The sequence below is a fragment of the Gasterosteus aculeatus genome, chromosome 8 (genome assembly GCF_964276395.1).
Source record: "Gasterosteus aculeatus chromosome 8, fGasAcu3.hap1.1, whole genome shotgun sequence".
In the NCBI taxonomy this organism is placed as follows: Eukaryota; Metazoa; Chordata; class Actinopteri; order Perciformes; family Gasterosteidae; genus Gasterosteus; species Gasterosteus aculeatus.
Window position 1 is genome coordinate 9,296,166 of NC_135695.1, and position 15,909 is coordinate 9,312,074.

At 41.1% G+C, this 15,909-nt stretch overlaps 1 protein-coding gene across 20 annotated transcripts in view; it reads left to right on the forward strand.

The window, feature by feature from the left end:
* lrrc7 (leucine rich repeat containing 7) overlaps positions 1 to 15,909 on the forward strand; it is an 84,286-nt gene that overhangs the window by 21,685 nt on the left and 46,692 nt on the right. For 19 of the 20 annotated variants that reach the window (XR_013468561.1, XM_040183655.2, XM_040183652.2 and 16 more), the window contains exon 1: positions 6,356 to 6,893. The exons of the other annotated variant lie outside the window; for it this stretch is intronic. Coding sequence is in view for 18 of the 19 variants with exons in the window: in XM_040183655.2 (XP_040039589.2) it covers positions 6,869 to 6,893 (25 nt within the window). In the remaining variant the exon portion in view is untranslated. Of the gene's footprint in view, positions 1 to 6,355; positions 6,894 to 15,909 lie in introns of those variants that run through there. 20 annotated transcript variants of the gene reach the window in all.

The window sequence follows — 15,909 nt, forward strand, 5'->3', positions numbered from 1 at the left end:
CTGCTGATGCATTTACTGTTTCTTTTTTTCTTTTTACATTTTTAGTTAAATTAGACTTAATGCTGGCTTGGTAAAAGACATTTACAACCCCATGTTGTTATTTTTCATTATAATTAATTACACTGTCTAATCGGAGAAAGCTTCCTACCCGTGTTTCTGTGTAAAGGGGCTTTGAAGTGGAAACAGAGGAAATTAATTACACCAATATAATGAAGAGGCTGGTATTTATTTATAATTTAAGTAGTGTGCCTCATGCAAGGAAAAATACACATTTCTCCTTTCTTTAGGCGCTCAAGAATATCTTTTGCAGACTTCTGTGTGTGGGTGTGTGTGTGTGTGTGTGTGTGTGTGGCACTGCTTGGTGCTTGGAGTCGAGCTAGTGTCTCCATGAATCACATTACGATCTAAAATCACTTATTAATAAAACTATGAATTATAGAAACCTCGACGAATCGCTTCCCTGTATGTAACATCACTCGGCTGGTATACGCGATTGTGGATTGATTTTTTACCATTCTGTGTGATCCGTCACTAACACGTCCACAGTGGTTTTACTGAGCCGTCTGTGCCTCTACAAGTGAAAGCTATAAAAGTGATGAACATGATCAAACATGAAATACTTTGTGATCCTGGAACTAATGTGTCCTGTTGATGAGTCAGTGTATCTAAACCACAACCGCAGGGAAAGAGGTGGGAGTTTCTCTTGATGACTGTTGACCTTTGAGAAATACAGCAGATTATTCACCTGCAAAATTCTTTGTTTGTCTTTGTTCTATTATTTGGTCACACGGATGCGTTTGATCTCAAACAGTCCATCTTTTAAAAACAATGTAAGGGGCGTTGTTTGTGATGGCCTGTTGCTTTGGCTAAATAAATCAAAATGAACGGATCTGTTTAAAAGATCCATCTAGATCTATCTAGAATTTATAGGGATGTCAGATGACAAAAACACTACAAAAGATATGAATCCAAGAGGTTGACACAGAAGCAATTATTTGATAAGAAAATCACGGTCACATAAAGTAATCGACAAAGGATACACATTTACATGTATTGATTGACCACCTCTGGGTGAGCCAATTTAATATTTTTGCCAAGGGAACTTGACCCGGCGGGCCTTTAGAACTGCTGCCACGTCTCCGAAATCCAATGCGCATAATGTGACATTCCAAAGCTACTACAGTGGTCCTTTGGCAGGCCGACACCTTCTTATCTTTTTTTTAACATCCCCCTTCAAATTTGTGATGCAAAGCGTTTTTTGGGGCTAAAATTCCAACGGGCAGAATTGCATTTGTTGCTCGGCAACATTAACTCAGTGAGGATTGTAACAGTAAGCAGCTATTGAGGCTTCGGTGATTTAACCACAAGTCTGTTGTTTTTGGCATTGCACCAGGCTGTCAGTTCGCTGCATGACATCCTGCTACCTGCAGTGCACCACCTCACACTGCACCACGTGTGTGTGTCTGTGTGTGTCTGAGTGTGTATGTTTGCATCTATATACTTTTAAGAATTGTCATTGCCCGACACCCTTAGCTACCACGACTACATGCCTATCCCAGGCCGAACGCTGCCACTCTGACATCACCACCATCATCATCCTTAACCAATAGATATGAGCAGTAAATTATTACCAAAAAAACGTGAGCAGGGCAACCTGTGTTTTATAGCAGAGCCATGCTTGGCTCTCGATACCAGAGCACCTCAAAATAGGACATGTGGGCAAAATCAGCTGAATCTAAGTTGCCTGAAATAGGACCTGTAGGCAAATCCTGGCTTACATGAAATGAGTTTGGCCAACAAAAGTGTTACACAGAGTGCTGCTTTTCATGCATTGTGTTTACATGTGACAACTTCTCACCTGAGGTGCTTGACAACAATAATCTTATGACTCTTATTAGTCTTATTTACGTTTTGAGCAAACTCTGAGGGTGTTTCTAAATGTGTTTGTGACAATCCCTTTGTCGTGTTTAAGGAGAAGGAGAAAAGGGTTTTGTACATTTCTTTCGCAGCATTTAATTTCTCCTCCAAAGTCCACAATCTGTAATTCTTGAATCCCAATAAAATGATCAATTAGAGCCAATTTATTTTTTAGAATACGTTTGGGATTAGACTTTGAGAAAAGCATTTTCTTAAATAGGGACCACCTAAAGCTCCTCCCAAGTGTGTTCATTTGAACACAAGCCTTTAAAAGATTCTACCTGACATCCTCTACATTCTTTACTCTTTCTGTTTGTGGCGTCGTCCATTTTCTAAAAGAAAGTAAATCTTTGTTTCAAAATAAAACTTACACCAAGCCCACTTGCCAGGCAGTCCGAGACACTAACCAGGATTCACACTTTTCAAATTTAGTTTCCCAGGAGGTTTCAAGGGAAGTAAAAAAAATCAAGATCTTTCAGTCTGTTCAGCTTTTATGAATTCGAATTCCCAAAAGTGACCCGGGAATCAGAGAGTGAGAGAGAGGGAGATGACCCGTTCACGGAGTGACTGGCTGCCCAGCTTCCTGTTTCCTCCCAGACTGTCGTTAAACTCAGTCAATCTTGGAGCGTCCCGGCGCTGCCATCTGGGTTTAACCGGAGCTTCATCGCGCCTCTGCCAAATGGCACAGATGGCACGAGGATACTATGTCATTTGTTTGAGTACAGTGGAACAAAGTAGAGCTAAAGATCCTCGGCCACCTTTAGTTATCAAGTGTCCGAAGTCAGGTTGAAAGGGCCGTATTTAAAATCAACTGGTGCACGCGCCGCCGGTCTGCGCTCACACGGCGGTTACAGCTGCCATCATTTTTGCTTTGTTTGCACTGGTTGCCCTGTAAGATGCGCGCCGCCGGCTCACCCATCAGCATTTCGAGAGCCGTTTGAAGGCAATTGAAATGTTCTCGGAACTTGCTCCATTAAAGTGGAAATCTTATCAAAACAAATCTTTGTTTAGGCTCTGATCACTGATTGAGGAAACACATTGGTGATGAACTGCTACCCTTTATAAGCCTACTGTTGTTGTCATGACGTCGCACACGTGGCCTCCCTCCGGCCACAAGCTTCTCTAATCTCAGCTCAGATGTGGAATCGTGAGGACGATTCATCATCTCTGGAATAACATCTAACAAACACAAGGACCAGAATCATTTCAAGCTGCAATTGAAACAGTTTTAATGGAACAGTCAGGTGGTGATGAATGAGCTGGTGCTTGTCACTGAGCTGGATGGTAATTTCACAGCACTATTATTTGTGTTTTGATCTGATTTGCATGCATATGGTGTATTTTAGTGGACCATTATGGGAATGGTGGGAATGGTTTATTCCAATGTCATTTGTGTCCAGCAGCAAAGCTCAGTACCAACACAGTAAATAATGTGCTATTCAGGGAGCAGGGCAGAATGTGAGGGCCCAGCGTTTGACCATATATATATATATATATATATATATATATATATATATATATATATATATATATATATATATATATATATATCAACGTGATCTCCAAAACCTGTTCGTAAAAATGTATATTGAAGATACAAATTTGTAACAATACATACAAACTGCGGTGGTTAACCACGCCCCTTGAGTGAACAACATGGCGGACCATGTTGGATTCTTGAGTGAACGTCTCTCCGGCATGTTGGATTTTTTGAGGGGGTTAGGGTTAGTATTCTATTCTTACAATTTAACATTGATTTCTCGTTAAAAATGCAATCATAACACGTTTATTTTACATCGTTAGACGGGGTGCAGGTCCCCATTCACTTTGAATAGGGTGACGTCATCAGTTGCAGTCCGTATTTATTTCGTATGTATCACTACGAATTTGTATGTTCAAGATTTTCGTATACATTTTTACGAACAGGTTTTGGAGATCAGGCTCCAAAACCTGTTCGTAAAAATGTATATATATGTATATATATATATATGGTCAATGATTTGCTGTAACTACTATAATTCCCTGAACCCAACCACTGTAATCCCCATGGTAGGAAAAATTGTTTTCATGAGTCAAAATTCAGTAACATATTTTTATGCAATTGTCAGAAATGCAAAGATTTGCTGATCATCCCAAAGTGTGTGTGCTGAGGTGAAATCTCGGGAGATAAAAAGTTCTGCACTTGCACATCTAAGACCAGAGAAACAGCCACTTTTCTGTGAAGCGAATGTTTTGCTCGGCAAACTGGTATCAAAGACAACAAATCTGATTGAATTGACCTCACGCCGGCTGAGGAAGTGCTCGTTAGGCTGAGGAAGCAGCAAAAAACGGCAATCCACTCAACAGGCTACTGATGACGAGCGGCTGTTTGCCACAGAAGCTTTAGCTCTTCACTAACATCCATGATGGCCTTCACAAAACCAACAGGAATCCACAGTAGTTTAGAGACCATCACAAACAATGAATGCAATCATAACTGTGGCACAAAGGAGGGGAGTTAACCTCTGATTCCAACAATGTTCCTGCAGAGGATTGCTATCATTAACTTGTCACAATAAGTGATGACAAGGAAGAAGTTGAGCGTTCCCTGAGTCGTGCCCTGTAGATTCAAATAATGAGCTAAAGCTTCAATGACAGTGTGATCATCACTTGTGATAGATGGCACCTTTACCGTTCAGATTCAGATTTCATTTTGGAGGCTTGACTGTCGCTCAAGACAAGAATGAAGAGGATCTTTGTGTGTGTGTGTGTGCGGGTGTGTGTGTGTGTGTGTGTGTGCGGGTGTCGCTGGGCAGAAGTCCTCCAGGGTTGATGGACGTCCATCTGTGGTCTTGAGGTCCAACAGGAGCAAGACTTCACCCCACAAAAACGGTTTATTCCCGTCGGCAGTCGGACTCATTAACAGAGCCGAGTCCCCCACTTACTGACTCTACATTCGCTCAGTTCCTTATCTATTTGTCTGTGCAATTTATCTAAAACTAAGTTAACATTAAAGTCTAGAGATTCCTTCAGGCATCAATCTGAAAACTGTTTTATAATTGCAGACCTGGAAGTGTGAGAATGAATAAAACTCTTGAACTATATTTGCAATTTAACACTATTTCTATTAAATGTGGATTTAACCATCTTGAATGAAAGCCACGTGAGTTGGGTCTTCAGCACACGTTTTGTTCAGCGCCACTTATTACTATAAACTGCTTATTGTGCTGAGATAACTCTGATGCGACGTTGCACAATGAAAGAGGCTGTGAAGATGTGTGTGAGACATGTTTGGAGGAGGATTCATCATCAGGCTTTAACTTTTGACCTTCTTGACCCTGGTTGTGCAATGATACATGTAACAGTGTTTTTTTTTTTCTTCACTATCAACTTTTTCCATTTAATTTTGTCAGCAGATTAATCGATAGTGAAAATAGCTCCATAAGCTACATGGTGATTAGAGCAAAATCAGCCATCTATCCCCTAAAGAATATATTATGGATTTGAGGACTTATGTCTCTACAAGATTTGAAAAAAACATTTTTCTTCAGCAGACTCGACTACTGTAACAGTGTTTCTACATGTCTCTGCAAAAAGCCAATCAGAACGCTGCAGCTCGTGTCCTCCCTCGGTCTCAGGTCTTCATGCTGACTTCCTGTCAAACAAAACCCTGCTGTTGGTTTGTAAAGGGCTGAGTGGTTTAGGGCCAAAGTACATTTCTGATGTGCTGATACCTTATGAACCGTGTGGGGCGAGTCTACTTTATACTTTCTGTTCCCAGAGTCAGAACTAAACACGGAGAAGCAGCGTTCAGCTTCTCCGCTCCACATCTGGAACAAAGCCCCATGAAGCTGCAGGTCTGCTGAGTCCCTCAGCTCCTTTAAATAAAGACTGTTCTGTTTGCTGCTGCCTTTAATTGACCATTTCTGCATTTTGGAAACTCTTCAACTACACTTTTTCTATTCTATTTTTGGTTTTCTACGGTCTTTTAAAAAACATCTGTTCATGACTGCTTTTCTTTTATGTTTCATGTTCAATATTCTTAACTGTTTGTTGAAATGTGCTCTATAAATAAAAATACCCATCAAGGACAACAAAACTCAGAAAGATTCATTTAAATCAGATTGTGCTATTTTTGTACAATGAAAAGAAACATTTTTTTTCTCAAAGGAAAAGATGGAGGCAGCATGGCAACAGTCTCAGGGACACGTCGTGTGTGTGTGTGTGTGTGTGTGTGTGTTTGTCCACGCACACACGTGAACAATTAGGTTTACAACACGTTGGCGCGCACATTCATGCGCAGGCACGAACGCACCAACTCTGGCGTCCTCGTTCCATCTTCATCCATCCGTCTCTCTCTCTCTCTCTCTCTCTCTCTCTCTCTGTTCCTTCCTCTCTCCACCCCCTCCCCTCTCTCCGGGAGGAGGGGGGGAGATGGGAGGTGACGCTCGCGCTGAATGTGCTTTCCCTGCAGTGGAGCATCTAGACGGACATCGCTCCTCTCTCGGTCCCGGATCCTTCAACCCGGTGTGATTTCCATCACCGCGAAGTGACCTTTCTCTCTTCTCCGCATCTTGGCTTCCCCTGTTTTTTTATTTTTTTTTTGTCTTCTTTTATTTTGTGTTCCTCTCCACATGGAGGCGGAACGAGGCATCGCCTTGCAACAAAACTCACCGAGGAGATCTGATTAAAAACGTTGTGGAACCGAGTTGGATTTAAACCATTTACCGAGCCCCCTACCCCCCCCCCCCCTCTCCCCCCTCCCCGCGACATGAGTGCCGCTGCCCGGGTCGATGCGCTCCCCTCGTCCGCCTCCCGGCCCCGGGGTTACCTGTCCTGGTTCCACGCCGGCTCGGTTGCGCCCCAGTAGACTGATCCTGTCCGGTGCTGCGGTGTCCACGGGGGAAGCCCAAGTGATTTAAGACAACAAAAAGAAAAGAAACGAAATAAGACATAAAACCGGATCCGCCAGATGGATAACTACTCTACTCTCCAACGTAAGGGGTCATGTACCCGCTGCAGTATTCCTCATTCACTGCGTGTTAATGATCCCTTCAACTATAATCGAATTAATTGCGATGCTGTTAGGAACCTGTGGTTCATCATCCCAACCTAATTTAATTGCATTTTTTTTATTGTCTTAACGTATCCAATACATATGCTGTCATACACACGATTAACCTCCCGACCATAGATGTTTAATTAGGCTTGTATCATGCAACACATAATGACATTATTTCATATTTGCAACAACTCATTTCACTTTAGGCTACACAGCAGTTTTGATTATGTCTCTACCTTCATTTCTGTGAAATTGCTCCCTACATCATTTCATAGACCCTCATCCGCGGGCCTCTTAAGCTCAGTGATGAGCTAATGAAACAGCCATGACTGCAGGAGGAGAGGGAGTGTGGGAATGTGTGTGTGTGTGTATGTAAGGATGACGCGGTGTCATATACTCTTCTGTCTTGACATGTAGCCCCAAGCTGTTCTGCTTTGATAGCTTCGTGCTTTCATATGAGACATTATCACACATGCACACACCTGTTAAATCCAGGGCCTGAGGTATTGTGTCCTATTAGCCTATCTAGCTCATTATTTAGCAGTATCAGTCACGCTTGTAATGGCAAAGGCTTGTTAACCATTTGGCTAAATGCTGCTGTTAAACACCTGCACACGGTTCCCCACTCGATCATAATGTCTGTATAGTGCGGTCATTTTCTTCACCCAGCCTTATCACTAAGCAGCACACATACCGAGTGTCTTTCTGACTTGCAACCGAGGCACTAAAGCAACACGCAAAAGAGGCTTCTTCTAATCAAAGGGAATATTTAATGACAATCTTCAATGAAATCTATTTCAAAGGCTCTCTGTCTGTGTTGCTTATAAAATGAGGGCTTTGCAGCGACTGCTAATAGTCTTGTTTTGTATCAATTTACAAATAGTGTTTTCAGTTTTAGTCTCTTTCTTTGGCATCAAAAGTACCAGGTTGGAATACGCCCAGGTTGTAGTATGTGAAAGTACATGAGCTTTTAGGCACGTAGGCAATCCGCCTCATTTACAGTCAGTAACCGAATGCGCTCTGTGGGAAAACAGACATGGCGGACTGGCAAGTTACTTCCTGGAGTCTCTAAATGAATACTGAGACTGAGCTGTCTATCATAGAAACCTTTTCATCATGTTAGTGCAGGGCGCTTTGGTCTTTCTTGATTCAAAATACAGATACTAAAGCCTTCATCAAATTTTAAATATACTGGTTTAAATAAATACTGGTTGACATATTCCTGCTGCACGGTCTTTATAGAAAAAAATATGATTATAAAAAGATACTAAACTCAAAAGCATTTGCTCTATTTCTTTCTCATTATACGTTTGAGTGCAGTTGATGATTATAGTTGCGTACTTTTACTTTAGTTGGAGTTCTATGCAACAGAAGAAACGATATTTGTGGTATTTCACAAACTGTTATTAGCAGTAGCCCGATGACTGATCAGTCACCCAGTGGAAATGAACCGGCATCTATTTTGATGATGATTCACTGTTATAATAAGTGTTTAAGATATTGTTAAAAGAGGACCTCTGGGATATGAAACAGATATTTTGTGCTGTTGGTCAGATGAGTCATTCAGATGAATGGTTTTGAACAGGTAATGTTGGGCTTTAGTGATCGTGGCTGTGATTTCTCAGTATTCTATGACATTTTATAGACCCAACTAGCAATTGGTTTATCACAAAAATAACAGTGAAAGTAAAATGCAGTTGCACTTATGTCCTTTGTCGATATCCTCCCTGTGAGATAAAAGCATACAGTGAGATCACGAAAGAGAAGCAGAGTCCACATGTGACAGATGTTGACAGTACTGTAGTTATGTTTATATATATATATACATTATTTAACACACTTACAGTAGCCATTTTATTCTAGCTCTAGTTGTGCTCACCCCTCTAACTCCTCTTATGTCTAAATGGCAGTCAGCACCTGTTGAGTGGAATGGAAGAGGCTTCAGATGAAAAACACGATAAACGCATTAACATTTCCTCTTCAAAGAGCAAACTTGCAGGCAGCTCTCTGTGCTGCTCCACTGTAGCTCTGACAGGACACTGCTGTTCCTGCTGCTGCTGCTGCTGATGCTGCTGGTTGCCTAGTGACTGTATCCAAGGAACCGGCTCCCATCGTCATGGTGACAGGCCAAGGGGAAGAGACCTAGTGAGGGAAAGGGGACGCAGATACCAGCTCCTCTGCAGTGTGTGTGCCTTCTGATGATGAGAATGAATTGTGATGTTACCAGGGGGGGTTGATGATTTTAGTGGCTATGGTTGTGATGGATTGGTGTTGAAGAAGGTGCTGAAGTCTAGATAGATTAATGAAAGCATAGAGAATGCAGTGTGTAAAAGCTGAGCTCAAATGTGAACAAAGAATGCACTTTGGAGTGTCAAGAGTGAGAAAGCTCAGCATGGAAGCAAAGTAGTGTTGATGTTTACACAAAATGCTGATTATTTGGCTCAATTTTGAATTTACAGATGGATAGTATGAAGAACAAATCCTACAACAATTGGCTGATCAACTCAGATTCTTTTCATAATGCAATGAGAGATCATCATTCAATCATTAGAACGATGTCTTTCCTTTCCAATATCAAGTTTTTGTCCTGTTTTATATAATGAGAAATGTAATATATTTTAGTCATCTACTTCAGGGTCAGGAATCAGGAAACATGTATTGCCATTATATGTCAGACATACAAGGAATGTGACATCTGTGTCCATCTTCAGTATTTTAGAGCAATAGAAATCCTGCTCAGATTAATCAATAATGAAAACTATTGTCATTTACAGCCCATTGTCCAAATTGTAACATTTTTCCTGTGGAAAAATTATAATATTCATTCCTTCCAACTTACTTAAGGTGCAAACAGTATACAGCCACCTATAACAATATGAGTACTGCATTTTTAGGATTCTGGGGTTGAAGCAGGACATCACGTTTAGGCAGAAACAACACATTTATAATGTCATGCAACGTTTCTGCATTTTTTAAAATCACCAAATCCTTGTAAGGGTTTTTAGGATTTGAGAGAAGCAGAGAGGTGCAGGGAGGAGGAACAGATAGAAACATCCTATTGGTCACAGCACTGAGCACACACCGTTTTGCAGGTTAACGCAGGCTGTTTCAAACTGCTCTCCCACGGGGTGAAATCAGCCAAATCATCTCATCCATTTAGTTGGGATGACGGTTTAATGGGATTTCTTTCATTCTGCGACTACATCTTCATATGAGAGCATCCGTTCTGTACCTTCTCACGTCTCCGTGACAGCGTTGCCATGGTTACATCAAGCACATTGTTTTCTCCAGGGTCACATCATTCTTTGGCTCCAATGCTAGATTCTTGACAGCCGTGTACAGTCTTAGAGGAGAAGAAATCTGGGTGTAAAGTATTTTTTCTTTCATCCAATGCTAGCTGTGCTATTTTTGCTCTGTATGCTCACTCTATACTACATCATGCGTTCCTATAAGTCGTCCAACTTTGCCGGTGTGGATCATTTACAACTCTGAATTGTGTGTTTTTGTCAGAAGGTAAATAAAACGCTGTGCAGTATATTGACATTGACGGTATGTATATCTAGAACAAAGGTATGAAAAATGTACCATTCCTTTTTTAAATAGACTCTTCCCGTTTCCATTTACACAAGGCAATTATTCTGAAATAATGATAATTCAGAGCCTACAGTATTCCATTGATGGATATTGATAATTGAGACCTTTCAGGCTTTAGTGGGTTATACTACTTTCTTTATTGTTGGTCTGATGTAATACGATATATAAAATATAATACAACATATGATCTTGATCAATGGAAACATACATTTTTGGACATTTAATCAATAGATATAATGATTTAAAATGATTAGTTCAATTAATAAATTAAAAATAAATAATAATTATAAGTGCAATCGTTTTATTCATTTTAACAGTTGGCATTCAATTTAAATTGATTTATTACTCCTATGTTGCATCAGGGATAAACTTAAAGTTTATTCGAATTTCAACTAAAGAGATCAATCATTTGGATTTTAGTTTGTTTCCCTTTGTTTTGAGCGCTTCTGAACCAAAGTTGCACCCTGTTTGAAATGTCATGTGACTCCTCGGGCTTCACTTCAAGATCTGGTGTCCACAGCTGTGGCTCAGCAGGCATCTTTCTGATGATACATTGACGGGACAGGTCACAGAGTTCCTTGTATTTCCTGTCACACAAAAAGCCTTTCCGTATCCATCTTGGCAGCTACAAGAAGACCAAAAAGGACCCGTCACTGCCAAGGAGAAAATCAGGCAAGGGTATTGCAGCTATTTGGGCCATGTAAGGAATCCATTCCTGAGGTCATGCAGCTTTCCGTTGGGCAGTGGTGGGGCCACCTGTGCGCTTCAATACTGTTTAATATAGAAAATAAAGGCGCCGCTTCTGCAATTCATCTAATGTGGTCACGGTATATATTGCACTCGAATGCTGGTAATGGAACAACTAAGCGTTTGGCAGAAACCATGGGTAACCATTCAGATGTTAATAAACCTGGCAGGACTGGAGCAAGGTGTTTAACACAGTACGATAGGATTTATGTGTGTGTGTAGCTGAGTCTTTCACACCTGTCCAATGTGTCGCACTGTGTGACCCAGTGTTTCTGCTGAATCTGCTAGGTTTGTGTGTGTGTGTGTGTGTGTGTAGATTTATTTACCTCCATGTTCCCTGCTTGCTCTGTTTATATCTGGTGGGAACTGGCCTGTAGCACAAGGCGTTTCTTTCCACCCATGACCCCATTTTCAATTCCCCAAGTTTCCACAACTGACAGCCTTTCGTTTGGCCATCTTATATTGGATGCACTGTATTGTTTGTGGATGTGGACAACGCTCTGAGTGAGTGCATTTAGCCTGAGATCGTATAGGTCGGGATTTTTGCTATTTGTTTCACTTTTTCACCAACGTCTCACCTACCAATGTCTTTGAAGGTGGTAGTTTATAGTTTATAATGACTGGATGTTGTTTCAAAGAAACACTGTATTTTGTGGGACATCAAGTCTTCTGAACCAGAAGTCAACAAATAGATTTGATGATCATTCGAACAGCCTTTATTGGTAAAATTCCCACAAAATTAGCTTTGATCGATAGTGGCGCTCTTATTCCAGTTTTCGGTTTCATATAATTCAAAAGCTCTGAATAGATGGGGACTAAAATAACTTGTATCAAAGCTCTAAAATGAGCTCAAAGCTTGTAAGATGAAAGTTATCCCCTGTCATTGAGGAAAACACTAAATTATATCATTTTTGTTGCAGTAGACATATACTGAGCCTGAATGTTATGTTTAGTTATGTAAAGTCAGTCCCATCTAAAAACAGCCGTCCACTCTGAGATTTTACTTTTACTTTATTTCCACAAAAAAGTATTTGAATGGCTGTTTCTTCCTGAGTGCAAAACTTTGTCATAGTCCATTGAAAACCTCTTCGCTATCAGGATCCCCACTCTAGAGCCTTTAAATGATGTAAAGAACCATTACTCCTTCTGTGTGTAACATTTTTGGCCTTTCCCAAACATGTGACGAGTCGGAAACCTATTTAGCAGCCGTTGGAAATGGGATGTAAAGTGTGACGGCCTCACAGGAGGAGGAAGCAGGAGGTTGAGGCAGGTCTGCCTGCATCCTTTGCCGGTCGGTCCACGTGTTGCCGTGGGCGACCCATCTCCTTTTAATGAGACAAAGGCCTCTGGTCTAAGGTCTTTGTCCGACGACTCTCAGTACTGGAGACAGAGAGTGACCCTCGGGCCTCTGTTAGTCTTTAAGATCCTCTCATCCGTCACCGCTTTTATCATGGAGGTAATTTAAGCTATTGGGTCTATTAATACCGACCATGTTATTGTAGCAAAAAAAGCCAAAGCTCCCATAGATGAAAGAGCCCACAATGAGATGGTGAAAACAGGTTTAAACACACAGACGCATTTGATTGTGGCGCACATGTGTTTAGCATTAGTGGCGTCCTCAGTTTTCCCCATCATTTGGGAATATTTGTGTGTTGTGTAGCAGTGTGAACAGAGAGACACATAAAGAAGAATGGGTTGAGTAATCTCTAAATCCACAGCATCTGCCTGTTGTCCCGCCCGGTCTGTCTCCACTCAGCTGTCAGCTATCAGACAGGAAGGGACGGGAGAGATGGCTCCTGTCTGTGTACGCTTTACCATTTCTATAAAACAGCTTTTTCCTCCGTAATCACCGTCTCCTTGTTTATGTTGTTTATAGGTTCTTCCTTAAAGGGGAAGGCTGGCAAACTGATTACTCTCAACAAATCCCTGGACAAGATCAAAAAACATCTTTTCATGTGTCTCTCAGGCCAAACCCATTCGCTCCTAATGAATGATTTTCTTTATTACATATAAAAGTCCCGCCTTGAAAATGTAAGTCAAGTACAAAAGTACTGGAATTAAATATCCTGAAAGTACCAAAAGTAGAAGCACTCATTATGCAGAATGCCCCATTTTAGACAAATGGTTATTATATTATTGAGTTATACAGTATTCATTTATGCATTATGTGTGCTTCACTTTTAAAGTGGGGCTAATTTAATGACTTTATTTCAGATATTCTGAGTGAACAACATTTTTTAATGACCTGTGAAAACAATGACAATAATGTTAATAATTGGCAAAACGATCCCACCGTGATGACATATATTTTCAGGGCGTGAGTACAATAGGATACTTACCAGACACACTGGTGTGGAGGATGGGATGAAGGGAATGCCGAGTATCTGGACGGGTGGAGTTGACATGCTTTTAAACCGACAAATTCAACAGCTTATTGAGGCTGTTTTTTTCATTGTGATACTTTAAAATTGCATTCCCAGGGATTTTGTCTAGCCGACAGTGGTAGTCTCCCACTGCTTTGGACAAGACGGAGAGTGACAGTGGGGTCGTGTGCTCAGTGGACGATGATGCCGCTTCCTTTCATGCTCAGAGGATGGACGTTTATTTTCCACCTTCTCTTTAATAGCAGTGAGTAATGAATGATTTGACAGCAAGGAAATCCTCAAACCACCTACCCTCCCCCAAAGAATGAGTAAGAAATGCCTTAGCCAGGAGCAAACAGTAGCAATGAGACTTCTTCATGGTAGATATCTTGATATATCGTAACAGGGGGACACTCGGTGGGAATAATAACATTGATTGAACAGAGACATCATTAAAGTTTTATCCCACCTGTCGCTGGTGGATAATTTTCTATTGTTCCCTTTTAATGCCAAAAGGTTTTATTGTTATTCACGAGAAAAGAAGATATGCTTTATTGCTTTATAGGGTTTAGCACAGCAGGTCAAACAGTCAGTTATAACATTAATAAAGCATAAGATGTGAAAGCGATGAGGGCCACAAACCCGATGGGCCTCATTTTCTCTCAGCGAGTGGCATCAACATGATGCTCCATTTGATGATCATCTTCCTTCCGTGAGTTTGTCTCCAGGAGGAGATGTGAGGCGGTGATTCGGTTTGACAGTGTTTTTTCTTTACATTGGAGAGAAAAAGACCCGCAGCTCACTGGAGGCACCGATGTGTGGAGACTGTTAATGTTGAGCCACTCTGCAGCACGTGAGGCCATTGGAACAGTATGTGTGGGCGCATGTGTGTGTGTGTGTGCCCATCAAAGAGTGTGTAGAGCAGCATGTGTGTATATATATATATATATATATATATATATATAGTCCAAAGTTTTGACCTGGTACTGTGTATACATACAGCGTGTGTTTGTGTGTGTGTGTGTGTGTGTGTGTGTGTGTGTGTGTGTGTGTGTGTGTGATTAAAGCCTCACTCCCTGAGCCCTCAGGTGCGTCACGTGAAATGATGCGAGTATGCAGCTTGTAAGGGTTTATACAAATGGGAAACCACTTTTCATATTTCTTCACCATGACACATGTCAAAATACATAAAAGACAGTTGTGGGTATTTATTTTAAACTTTTTACTCCCTGATTTGAATGTCTTTTAAATGTGCTTTTCTCAGAAGATGAGAGGAACATTTCAAATATTGTATTCATTAGTTTATGTCCAACAGCTTCCATGACTAGATGAAATGTTTGACGAATACGTCTGTTTAATACTGTGTGGGTTTTTCATCTTCCCTCCATAATCCTTGACGTCTCTGAGTAAATGTTAGTTGCTAGGCTGATCATCCATGTGCCATCTTTGTTTACTTTTTTTTTTAACATTTCCGTTCCACTGGGAACTCTGTGTTAAACACTATGAATTGTGGGTAATTCCCATGGGCAACGTCTTGTGAAAATGCTGACACACAGAAAGGGTTCGTGAAGAGAGAGCTCAAACACTGATTTGGCAGAGGGACCTTGAAGAGCCCTGAACCCCCAGGGCTCAACGTCGGTGACATTGGGATTGGGCCAATATTTCACATAAGTGGATGTAGGGAAGCCCCCACAGGTCTTATGGGCTCTATAGGTGTTCATTTCACTGCCTGCAGGGCCACTGCAGCACGAGAGCCCGTCCTGATGCCTCGACCATGTTTCTGTCGTCAGGGCTCATTTGCAATTTAATTCCGCGTGTTGACTGAGCACCAACCGCATACTAGCTGCTTTTCAGTCGGGGATCTCACGTATGTGAACGTTTTACTTTGGATTCACAAATGTCATATCTTGGTTTTGGGAAGCGAACAAGGACAGCCAATGTTTTTTTAAAATATTTTTTGATCATCTCATTACGCCCCAAGTTCATTTTGTGACCTGTTGGCTGGAAACCACATGTGAAGCATTTTTTGCGTTGATAAATTCACTTTTTGGTATTTATTCGGCCGCTTAAGTTCCCCGGTATTACCCATGTTGTACAGTGACACTGGAGGGATGGGATGAAGCTTGCCACATAAATGGATTAGGTATAGATGAACAGATGGGAGCATGAGGACATATTGGTTGAAATGATTTTTTTTCATAATTCATAATGAATTGGGAGCTTTTATATCAAATATTTTGTTCTACA